This window comes from Scyliorhinus torazame, chromosome 19 (genome assembly GCF_047496885.1).
Source record: "Scyliorhinus torazame isolate Kashiwa2021f chromosome 19, sScyTor2.1, whole genome shotgun sequence".
In the NCBI taxonomy this organism is placed as follows: domain Eukaryota; kingdom Metazoa; phylum Chordata; class Chondrichthyes; order Carcharhiniformes; family Scyliorhinidae; genus Scyliorhinus; species Scyliorhinus torazame.
The window spans coordinates 56755642-56767859 of record NC_092725.1 but is presented as its reverse complement, the minus strand read 5'-3'; the positions used below and the strand labels follow the sequence as shown (position 1 = coordinate 56767859).

Sequence of the window (12218 nt, the reverse complement as noted above, 5' to 3'; positions counted from 1 at the left end):
GAGGCAGCTGACAGGGTACAGGACAGGTGCTCACCTGTATTCACCGAAGGCTCCATCGTCCTCTTTCATGGGCTGGATCTCGGGGTCGGCGTGAGCATCCTCTTTCTCTTTGACTGCAGACATCGGAGATGAAAGAAGTAAAGACGTGCATTAAATTGGGTGTGTGGGTTCCCGCTTGCTCTGCCAGCGGAGGGGGGAGTGGGGTAGAGTGGAATGGAGGGGTGTGAGGAGAGAAGGGAATGTCACAGTCAGGGTAGTTGAGGAAACGTTACTCTGCTATTGGCAAGCCAATACTAAATCTGTAAAGGGTAGGATGTTGAGCCAAGAATTTCCTTGGTTGAGGAAACATCATATCAGAACATTCTCACTCCCATCAAAACCAGCTGCATCTTCCCAGATCCCACAGCCCTTAATCCCGAGCATCCTCACAAGGAAGGAACTGCACGTTTAAATAGTAAGCAGGAGCTTGGGCCACACAAACTTGTGGAGAACTATATCCTGTGGAAAACTATATTCTGATTCTCGAGTCCGCCCTTCTTGTGAGATTTAGATTCCACTGGAAGAGCGGGGTCTGATGAATTACAATGTCTGAAAGGAGAGCCTACTTGTGTTGTGCTTCACGGCAACAAAGAAAGTAGTGCCGGTCATGATAATAGGATGATTGTGGTAATGGACTCCAGTATTTGATACATTATGGTACACTCTGCACTACATGGGGTCACCTGACCTAGGGGGGGTCGAAGGTCAGATAGTACATGCAAGGGAAGATTGAAACAAGACTGCAGATGCCTTGCAGTTGTGTGTTCATGTTCTAAATATACATCAATAATAAAGTTAATTTACAGCAATGGTGTTGGTCTTCCAGCAACATAAGAACACAACAGTGTCATTCTCAGTCGCACTTTGATTATGAAGATGAGTTGTTGAAAGTTATTTCTTCTATTAAGGGCTTAACTCTTTTCTGTCCCCCCACTGCCACTCCTATAGCAACCATTTTCCTTGCTGCTCTCGGCATGTTAATGTTGTCCATTCCTTGTTGTGGCTCTAAACAACTTTAAACCTAGGTCCTCTTGTCCGGCAGCCCTGACATATCCGCGATCATTGTTCTAGCTTTAGTCTTTCCCTACAAAGTACCTGATGTGCCTTCATGTGATCCTTTAAAGGTAGCATCCTTTAAAAGTTGAAGAGCCAGATCTTACCATCTCACTCCTCATGCAACATAAATCTAATACTAGAGCCAATTAGCCTCCTCTCCACTGCCATCTAAGCCAAGATGGTGCTATCTGGAATCTGCATCACAGAGTGCTTCAGGAGTTGGCTCTGGAAATAATGGATGCATTGGTGGTCACCTTCTGAGATTCTATAGACTCTGGAACAGTCCCTGCAGATTGGAGGGTAGCTCACGTCACTCCAATATTCAAAAAGGGAGGTAGAGTGAAAGCAGGGAATTATAGTGGGGAAAATTCTTGAATCCATTATCAAGGATTTTATAGCGGAACATTTAGAAAGCAGTGGCAGGATCAGTCAGAGTCAACATGGATTTATGAAGGGGAAATCATGCTTGACAAATCTGTTGGAGTTCTTTGAAGATGTAACCAGTACAGTTGACAAGGGGTAGCCAGACGACGTGGTATAATTGGACTTTCAAAAGGCGTTTGACAAAGTGCCACATAAGAGATTTTGTGCAAAATTAAAGTGCATGGGATTGGGGGAAATGTATTCAGGTGGATAGAAAACTGGTTAGCAGAGAGGAAACAAAGAGTAGGAATTAATGGGTCCTTTTTTAATTGGCAGGCAGTAACTAGTGGGGTGCCACAGGGATCGGTAACAATATATATTAATAATTTGGATGAGGGCACAAAATGTAACATCTCAAAGTTTGCAGATGATATCAAGTTAGGTGGGAGGGTGAACTGTGAAGTGGATGCATGTATCCTATAGCATGATCTGGACAGGTTGGGCGAGTGTGAAAATCAGTGGCAGATGCAGTATAATTTGGTTAAGTGTGAGGTTATTCACTTTGGAAGCAAAAACAGGAAGGCAGATTACTACCTGAATGATTGTAAATTGGGAGAGGGAAATGTGCAGCGGGACCTGGGTGTCCTTGTACACCAGTCGCTGAAGGTAAGCATGCAGGTGCAGCAGGCGGTAAAGAAGGCTAATGGTATGTTGGCCTTCATTGCAAGAGGTTTCGAGTATAGAAGCAGGGATGTGTTGCTGCAATTATACAGGGCCTTGGTGAGGCCACACCTGAAGTATTGTGTGCAGTTTTGGTCTCCTTCTCTGAGGAAGGATGTTCTTGCTGTCGAGGGTCGTGCAGCGATCGTTTACCAGACTGATTCCAGGGATGGCGGGACTGTCATATGAGGAGAGATTGACTAGGTTGGGATTGTTCTCGCTGGAGTTCAGAAGAATTGGGGGGAATCTCATAGAGACTTATAAAATTCTAACAGGACTAGACAGGGTAGATGCAGAGAAGATGTTACCAATGATGGATGTGTCCAGAACTAGGGGTCACTGTCTGAGGATTCAGGGTAAACCATTTCGGACAGAGATAAGGAGACATTTCTTCACCCAAAGAGTGGTGAGCCTGTGGAATTCATTACCACAGGAAGTAAATGCTAAAACATTGAATATATTCAAGAGGTGGCTGGATACAGCACTTGGGGAGAATGGGATCAAAGGCTATGGGGAGAAAGCAGGATTAGGCTATTGAGTTGGATGATCAGCCATGATCGTGATGAATGGCAGAGCAGGCTTGACGGGCCAAAAGGCCTCCTCCTGCTCCCACCTTCTATGTATCTATGTATGTATCTATTGCATTAATGTGACAAGCATTCTGCAAGGCCTCTAAACACTGGGGCTGGTGAAACGTGAACTTACCTGGATATTTGCCTCCTTTATTTCTTTTGATGAAGCAGACAATCAAGAGAATCAGGATCAGGAGGGCGATGGCACACATTAAACCAATGAACCAACCCTGGGTGGCAATGTCTACCTGGCGGCTTGCCATGGCTGAGGTGCCGTTTATTTGAAAAAGAGAGGAAGAAAACACTGATTAAGATGTGAAACTGAGCGATCATAAGGGAAGGTAACAACCCAGGGAATTTTCTGTTTGTCTGAATTCATTGTACACCGGGAATAGGTTACCTTATATCAACAAACGACAATTAAAACAGAACAGTAAATATTTGTTGCCTACGCATTATGAATTTCAACCACAGGTAACATGGTGACAAAAGTGCGTGATCTGGCTTTATAGTCTTACACTGCACAATTTGCAAGATAGTCACTGAAGTGCAAGTGTCTTACATTTTTAATATCAATCGTGGGGTGCTAAGGTAGCACTTTTGATTTGGGGCAATTGTGTAAAACATGCAGGTATTCATTCAGTTGCCTGTTATACATCTTTCCACATTTTTATTCCCATCAGCTTCAATGAAACTGGGAATAGATGCATAATGGGCAGCTGAACTGACATCAACCATTTCTCACTATCGCTCAAAGCCAAAAGTATTCAATTCTGTCCCAAAGTAGTTAATGTTTAATCTATCGCACCAAGCTCCTGATATTCCCATTGCACCTTTGAGAGATGGCAGGCAAATTTAGAGGAACTCTTGATGCAGAGTCATGCGCCAACTTGGAAGAGAATTTCCTCCTGTATTTTTGCAATGGGGTAAATACTGAAGTGGAGAGCCGGTTGTTTAATTAACCAACCGAAGCAATACACATCGTCAGGATGCCTGGAGTATAGGGAATCCAGCAGCTGCAATATATGACTTTGCAGTTCCTTGGCAGGAGTTGAGAACAACCAGCTTTTTCCTTAGTGCCACCAATATTGTGTTTGAATATGTCCCATCAACCCAATGAGACAGGAACAGGCTAAACTTGATGGACTTGTCTCATTAATTGAACCATATTGACGTTTCTGAAGAAAAACATGCATGTTTGGTTAGATAATCTGCATACGTCATAAGGTCAACATTTAGCTTTTGGGAAACGGGATAGATTTATGAAAAGTCTGAGAAAGTAAAGTTTAACACAGCAGTGCCATATCTAGGAAGACGAGGGGATATATGGATGTAATCAGCAAACAAAGAAAGGCGTTACACTTGACATCTCAGAATCATCTCAAAAGCACTCCAAATACAATTATTTTAAAGTATTTCCACTTTTTGTCATTATCTATGTGACTTTGTGCAGAACAAATGCTTGAAGGAGGCACTGTCTCGTTGTGCAACTGCCAATACCAATCTCCTCCCCAACGTAAGCCAATGTTATGGACCAAGATTCAATTCAGTTTGCCTCATTTTGCATTCTGCTTGGCTGCTGATTATCTACGGTTGGGAGGAGAGGGGATCCAACCCAATATCCTGGGAGTTTCAGTGCATACCCAGTGATGGGACAAACTCACTTTGAAAGCCAAAGTAGCATGCAAGGAATGAAGAGAGGCAAAAGGACACTCTGAACAAAGATTTGCCCCGAGGAAGGGGTTCCGCCAGCACCAAAATATTTTGTAACGTATCAAAGGTCACCTAGACAAATACTGACAGTGGCTTGACACCTGACGAGTAGGGAAGACTCAACAACACGCAGGGATGCTCTTTTACTGAGACCGGGGGTTCAAGGATGCTCCTGCCATTCATCACAACTGAAAACAAGGAGCTGGTAGGCCACAACATTTAAAAAGTAATAGTCCCATCAAATCTTTTGTTCTTCAACACATAAGTGTCACTAAATCATCACCAGTGCCTTGAAGAGTCATGCAAGATGTCCCAGGGTATATGCCAAGTCCCACATTTTTAGATTTTAATTGCCAAGCTGTCTTACTATTTCTCTGGCCAAAACCTATAATCACATCAAACTAGACCTTAAAAACTTTTATTTACCCAGGTTTTAAGATGAAAGAGGAATTTAAATGTCCCTTCACTGCTATCAGACAGAATCACAAATTAAAAGGCAGCATGTGGGTAAAGTTGGCCAGTGAAATAGTTAGACATGGTACTGAAAGAGATAAAGACACAGTGTCCCTATTTGATTGTCTTGAAGTTATCCCTGTAACTTTCTGAGGGAACTTCCTCTCCTTCAGTTCTAGCATGGTTGTTGATCACCCGCATCCCTTGCCTTGATTAAATGGGCTGGCAGCAGGCGTTTGAAGGGAAAGTTGGAAAAGGGAAAAGAAAGGATTTCCGTGCCCGAGAGACAGGTTTTGTTGACTTTACAGCAAATTAGCACACTGGGAATAGATCACCCGCGGCACCGCTCGCAGGTAATCTGGAGCAAGGCTGTGATGTTAACTGGACTGGGCTTTTAAAACCATTATTCAGGAACTCCTGGGAGAAGTGATCCAAGTAGTTACAAGTTGGGATCAATCAGGGACCATTCAAGTCAGGCACTGTTCTATAAATTGGCACGGTAGCATTGTGGATAGCACAATTGCTTCACAGCTCCAGGGTCCCAGGTTCAATTCCGGCTTGGGTCACTGTCTGTGCGGAGTCTGCCCATCCTCCCTGTGTATGCGTGGGTTTCCTCCGGGTGCTCCGGTTTCCTCCCACAGTCCAAAGATGTGCAGGTTAGGTGGATTGCCCATGATAAATTGCCCTTCGTGTCCAAAATTGCCCTTCGTGTTGGGTGGGGTTACTAGGTTATAGGGATTGGGTGAAGGTGTTGACCTTGGGGAGGGTGCTCTTTCCAAGAGCCGGTGCAGACTCGATGGGCCGAATGGCCTCCTTCTGCACTGTAAATTCTATGATAAAGTGCTTACAAATTCCCATTTCTTTCCCTCGAGAAGTTATCAAGGTAGGAAAGTGGGAAATGACTGGCTTTCCTTCTCTCTCTCCTTGTGTACCATTGATCCTTTGGAACTAAGACGAACGACCCCAGAAATATGGAACACAAAGTGAGCAGAAAAGCAAAAACATCTCTTACATGACTGAAGTGATGCCCCATGCGGCATTGTGACTACCTGAGGGCTATTTAAAGTGAACTTGAGGTTGCCCAGAATTACTACAGATTTAACAACACTGCCTTGTGGCAAGTGTCAAAAGGGTAGAAGGTTCGACTGGATTGAATTTGATACCTCTCAACCACAACTGGAGCAGACAAATAGAAAAAGGACACTGTCTCTTTAAAATGCTAGGCCCTAAGAATCAAACACTACTTTAATGCATCAGGCTGCATCAACATGACTTTCGCTAGGTATCAAAATTCTAATTTAATAATTGCAGGATTGTAAAATAGAAATGCAAAATTTATGCACAATGCCATCATTCAGAATGGAGCGGGAGATCTGATGTACAACTGTCATGTTGGTTCAGCGAGAGATGGATGAAGTTCAGATATGATAAAATGAGCACTCGGTCCAATGTTTAAATCCTGTTGAGTTACGCCACTGATAAAGAGAATATTCCTAACCAGACCCTTGATGCAAGCAGACTTTGGGGTCATTATGAGCCATACGAGACTACTTACAACTGGATAAATACAAAAGCAGCAGGCTAGTAAAGACTGGATCACCCACTGGTCAAGGCTAATCATTTCTGGTTTTCACGAACAATATAAAATATAGAACTGGCTAGAATTGCGGAATACTCTCCCTGGATAAGGGCGTGGGGCTTCCATTTTGTAAAACCAGAGTTAGACATAGTGAGTTATCAGAAAACAGTGGTCCTGAAGTGCAATGTTTACAATGCACCGACTTCACCGACACACATATGCACACACACATCCCGTACTTTCATAATGGCATTTCCACGGTTAAGGAATAAAGGGACAGGAGTAGCCCATTCAGTCCCTCGAGTCTCTTCTGCCTTTCAAGTAGATCATGTTTGCCCCATATCCTCACTCCATTAATCTGCCTTTTCCTCCATACCCTTAGCCAAAAGAAATCTATCTACCTCAGTTTTGAACATTTTAATTGACCCCTAGCATCCACACCCATTTTGGGGAGGGAGTTTCAAATTTCCACTGGCCTATTGAGGAAGTGCTTTCTGATATCACCCATTAATGGCCTCTCATTTTAAGATCATGCCACCTAGTTCTGAAGCCCCTACCGGAGGAAATTTCAACAGAGAACAAAGGAGGTTGGTCAGGATTCTCCATGCTCAATGATAGACATTTTCAACTAAGTTCACCAAGAAAGAAGTTCCCGTTCTGGTTTAAAATGACGTGAAAGCTTCGAGAAGCTCAGGCAAGACGAACCCTCAACTTGCTTCAGAGGATATTCAGTGAAGCAAGTGCAGCATCTCGAGATCCCAGAATGCCGGGCCCAACTACTGAAAATGTACTTGGCCACTGGATTCAGACAGCCGATCCCATGGTCGATCCACTGCCAGTCAGTCAGTAGCTTTGTCGGGAGGAATTAGGGACTAAACCCGACAGCTCTTTGCTTGCCGTCTCACCTGGTGGACGGGTCTCAAACTGCTCGTCCTTACTCCGCAACTGGCCCGCCTGGTTCTTGGCAATAACTCGCACTCTGTAAACAGTTGCCGGCAACAAGCCCTTTAGCACACAGAAGTTCTGCGAGGCATTTATCTGCATTTTGTCCAGAGTCTCTTTTCCTGAAAAGCGTATGGAGACAAAGAACTGACATAATTGTGGCCAGATCCGATCAGTGTTACATTGACAACTCTTTTGCTGTAACTGCTGCTGATCTGGGCATGCTGTATATATATATACATATATATATGTGTGTGCAATCAGAATGGATGTGTGAGGCACTCTTAGAGTACTGAACAACATGTTAGGAAGTTAATTGTTAGACCAAAGTGCTCAATTGTTGATAATTAATTAATTTCCCAGTCTCCCTCCCATGTTAAAAAATCAATTCAATTATTGATCACTGATCGGGTCAGCCACTCTCAAAATATCATATGGCAATTATGACATTACATTTTATAAGCAGTGTTGACGAGGCTCTTTCCTCTCTCCTGGCTTTCTCTTTCTCCTCTTCCAGAGGTGCCGACTCACAGTGGCAGCTCTACAGCAGCCAATCCTCACCGACAGTGGCTATTCGACCATGGGCAGCATCAGTGCCAAGCCCAAATCTGCATCGATGATGTCCATCATTTTCTCAGTCACTGCGAGAGCCACTATAAGGGGTGGAAGCCATTCAGTGGGGAGAAGCAGGACCGCAATGAGGCAGATGGTGTCACCCTGACTGGTGCACCAGCTGGGAGTAGTCATTGCAGAATTGTTACGGGAATCAAAATCGAGAGCAGGCTGGATTCGTTCAGCCAGGGTATTGGGAAAGCTTCCAGATGATCGTCTCTCGTGTTAAACCCTCCAGGTAGCACGGAGATGTGCGATTGAAATATTATCCGGAGCATGCTGTTCCTTACTTGTAGAGTACTCAAAGGGCCATTTAAAACAGGTGGAAAAATAGAGATGCAGCCAATTCCTACTCAGAAAACGACTCCATTATTCCAAAAATGGCAAATATCAGGAACTTAGGGTTTAGGGAGTATGATTTGCTGAACTTATTTTGTGGAGACTACTTATTACAGTTACAAAAAGGCGGCAATTTGCTCTAGCCGAGAAGAAGGGATCCGTTAGAGGATGCACACACCTGCGAGGTAGAGAGGACAATGTCTGAGCACACAGGAGTCGAGCATTAGTGGCCATGTCAGGTGGCACCCCAGTTGTGATCAAGCCCTAGCTATCCCTCCCACCTCAAAACTACTGTTTCCCCCAAGTGTCTGCCTCTGTGCATTGTTTTGATTCCTGGAACGGTAGCACAGTGGTTAGCACTGTTGCTTCACAGCTCCAGGGTCCCAGGTTCGATTCCCGGCTTGGGTCACAGTCTGTGCGGAGTCTGCACGTTCTCTCCGTGTCTGCATGGGTTTCCTGCGGGTGCTCCGGTTTCCTCCCACAGTCCAAAAGATGTGCAGGTTAGGTGGATTGGCCATGTTAAATTGCCCTTAGGTTAGATGGGGTTACTGGGTTACGGGGATAGAGTGGAGGTGTGGGCTTATTGGGTGCTCTTTCCAAGGGCCGGTGGCGACTCGATGGGCCGAATGGCCTCCTTCTGCACTGTAAATTCAATGATTCCCTATTTCCACTTCCCCAGTCATCCCCATTCGTAAGGTAGTCATGATTATCAATGTGCAGCGTTCACAAAAAAGGGCGTGATTCGCAAGCTATCGGTAAAAATCCCAAACCCAAATCTGTTGAGTTGCTTTAAGCCAGAGATCTTCGCCATGTCTTGCTTACTGGATGTAACAACACTGAAGCAGAGCGGTGACCTTTCCCTCGGATTCCCTCAGCCTCTTCACATGGTTCAGTCCTTTCCAGGGGTTGTATTCTCTTCTTGCAGTCGATAGACTGCAAAAGTGAGTAGAAGTTTTAAATGGATGGTGACGATGGAGAAATGGGGCCCCATTTACAAACATTTTTTCAGTTCTCTGATGTTGTATTAGCAGCACATTCTCTCTTTAATCCAGTCACGATAAATCAGCAGGGTGGGGTGGGGGTGGGGGGTGCTTTCACTTAGAACTCTACAAATGCCCCTCTGACTGGTCAGTTCAGGTTGGATACAGTTGCCACAATTTGGCATCTGTTTACAAAGGCTCGAGGATTTTGGGCTCCACTGCTCAAGAGGTTTATTGTATGTTGTTACTGAATTGGTCGTTTTGTTGGCATCGGGCCTAAATTTGTCATGCGTCAGTTTGAACCCATGCCATCTTGTCTCACTCAATCCTCAAGGAGTGTCCCAAATATTCCTTCTCTCTCCCTAGAGAGGTTTACAACCTGGTGGGGGAGACACGATTGTTCATGGACTGTGCTTGGCTCCCAAATCAGCAACGGGACGTGGAACCCCTGTGCCTGTACCGTTTTCTATTGGCTCCAATTGCCGGTCAGCAGATTGCAAAAAGGAATCGAAGCTTTAAACAGAATGGTGACTGTAACTTGGGTGAAAGAAATGCGTAACTTGGACAAAAGGGAGCATTTGCTTTACAGGAATTTATTGTTTGTATGGCTCGGTAAGCAGGGACAGACAGAGTGGGTAAAGATGAACCATGTTTTGTATTGCAGCTAACAGAAACATTTCTCTTCACTGATGCTCAGCACACAGTCACTGAACAGACTAACCAGCTATCACACTAACCAAGGATGGGGAGTAGTTGTGACATCTCAAACAGCCAAAGTGCCAGTAAAATGCTCGTCGATCCAGATTAATTACAGACCCCAAAGCCCCAGTGTGCATGGGTTTACATAATTCGATCCCAGTGTCCCAGTGGCTGGACAGACTATCAGTAACTTAAACAAATCAATTCTTATTATGCCTCTTAGAAATAGTTTGGAGCGCAAGTGAGCCGAGTGCCAGTATCTTGCAAGTCGGCATGTTGACATATAAGTGCATGTGCCCCAGCATATTCGATCACACAATGCCACGCCAGTAAGTGCATTGGCACGAATAAAAACAGAACACGCAGGAAATACTCAATCCGTCTGGCAGCATCTGCGCAGAGAAGCAGTTAACATTTCTGCTCAATTGGCAGGCTGTGTCAATACTTGGCAGACGTTTCACCATCGGCACTGCGGTGACATAGTTTGCAACTCCTACTATCCGCGTTGTGTGCTATGCTCTGACTGACTCTGACTTAATTTAAGCAATTGGATAGGGGTTTATAGACAGAAGCTACCACAATATTGTGGGCAGCACGGTGGTGCAGTGGCTAGTACTGCTGCCTCATGGCGCTGAGGACCCGGGTTCGATCCCAGCCTCTTGTTTCCATCCCTGTTTCTCCCCCCCTTGTTTCTCCCCCTCCCTTGTTTCTCCCCCTCCCTTGTTCCCCCCCTTGTTCCCCCCTTGTTTCCCCGCCTTGTTCCCCCCTTGTTTCCACCCTTGTTTCCCCCCCTTGGGAAACAGGGAGGGGAACAAGGGGGGGAAACAAGGGGGGAAACAAGGGGGGGAAACAAGGCAGGGAAACAAGGGGGGATACAAGGGGGGGAAACAAGGGGGGGGAAACAAGGCGGTGAAACAAGGCAGGTAAACATGGGGGGAAACAAGGGGGGCGAACAAGGGGGGACGAACAAGGGGGACGAACAAGGGGGGGGCGAAAAAGGGGGGGACGAACAAGGGGGGCGAACAAGGGGGGCAAACAAGGGGGGGGGGCAAACAAGGGGGGCAAACAAGGGGGGTGAAACAAGGCAGGGAAACAAGGGGGAGGAGAAACAAGGGAGGGGGAGAAACAAGGGAGGGGGAGAAACAAGGGAGGGGGGAGAAACAAGGGAAGGGGAAGGAAACAGGGAGGGAAACAAGGGGGGAACAAGGGGGGAACAAGGGGGGGAACAAGGGGGGGAACAAGGAGGGGGGTGAAACAAGGCAGGGAAACAAGGGGGAGGAGAAACAAGGGGGGTAAAACAAGGGGGGGAGAAACAAGGGGGGGAAACAAGGCGGGGAAACAAGGGGGGAAACAAGGGAGGAAACAAGGGGAGAAACAAGGGTGGGAACAAGGGTGGGAACAAGGGGGGGTGAAACAAGGCAGGGAAACAAGGCAGGGAAACAAGGGTGAGGAGAAACAAGGGAGGGGGTGAAACAAGTCAGGGAAACAAGGCGGGGAAACAAGGGAGGGGGGAGAAACAAGGGAGGTGAAGAAACAGGGGGGGATCAAGGGGGGAATCAAGGGGGGGATCAAGGGGGGAAACAAGGGGGGAAACAAGGGGGGAACCAAGGGGGGGAACCAAGGGGGGGAACCAAGGGGGGGAACCAAGGGGGGGAAACAAGGGGGGAAACAAGGGGGGAAACAAGGGGGGAAACAAGGGGGGAGAAACAGTGGGGGAGAAACAAGGGGGGAGAAACAAGGGGGGAGAAACAAGGGGGGAAACAATGGGGGGGAAACAAGGGGGGTGAAACAAGTCTGGGAAACAAGGGAGGGGGAGAAACAAGGAGGGGAACAAGGGGGGAAACCAGGGGGGGAAACAAGGGGGCGAAACCAGGGGAGAAACCAGGGGGGAAACCAGGGTGGGGAAACCAGGGGGGGGAAACAAGGGGGGGAAACAAGGGGGGGAAACAAGGGGGGGAAACATGGGAGGGGGAGAAACAAGGGGGGGAACAAAGGGGGGAAACAAGGCAGGGAAACAAGGGACAGGGAAACAAGGGGGGACCGGGGGGGCCAAGGGGGGGAAACTAGGGGTGAATCAAGGGGGGAGAAATGAGGGGGGAAACAAGGGGGGAAACAAGGGGGGAAACAAGGGGGGAACAAGGGGGGGGAGAA

The 12218-nt window shown here is 46.6% G+C and overlaps 1 protein-coding gene across 40 annotated transcripts in view; it reads right to left on the bottom strand.

Moving 5' to 3' along the window:
• The window catches only part of nrcama (neuronal cell adhesion molecule a), a 529817-nt gene that overhangs the window by 19441 nt on the left and 498158 nt on the right, over window positions 1-12218 (bottom strand). For 32 of the 40 annotated variants that reach the window (XM_072484330.1, XM_072484333.1, XM_072484335.1 and 29 more), the window contains 3 exons: window positions 7401-7559; window positions 2884-3015; window positions 35-113 (listed from right to left, as the gene is read on the bottom strand). In XM_072484330.1, coding sequence (XP_072340431.1) covers window positions 35-113; window positions 2884-3015; window positions 7401-7559 — 370 coding nt within the window. The remainder of the gene's footprint in view (window positions 1-34; window positions 114-2883; window positions 3016-7400; window positions 7560-12218) is intronic. The other 8 variants (XM_072484349.1, XM_072484350.1, XM_072484352.1 and 5 more) reach the window with 1 other exon arrangement.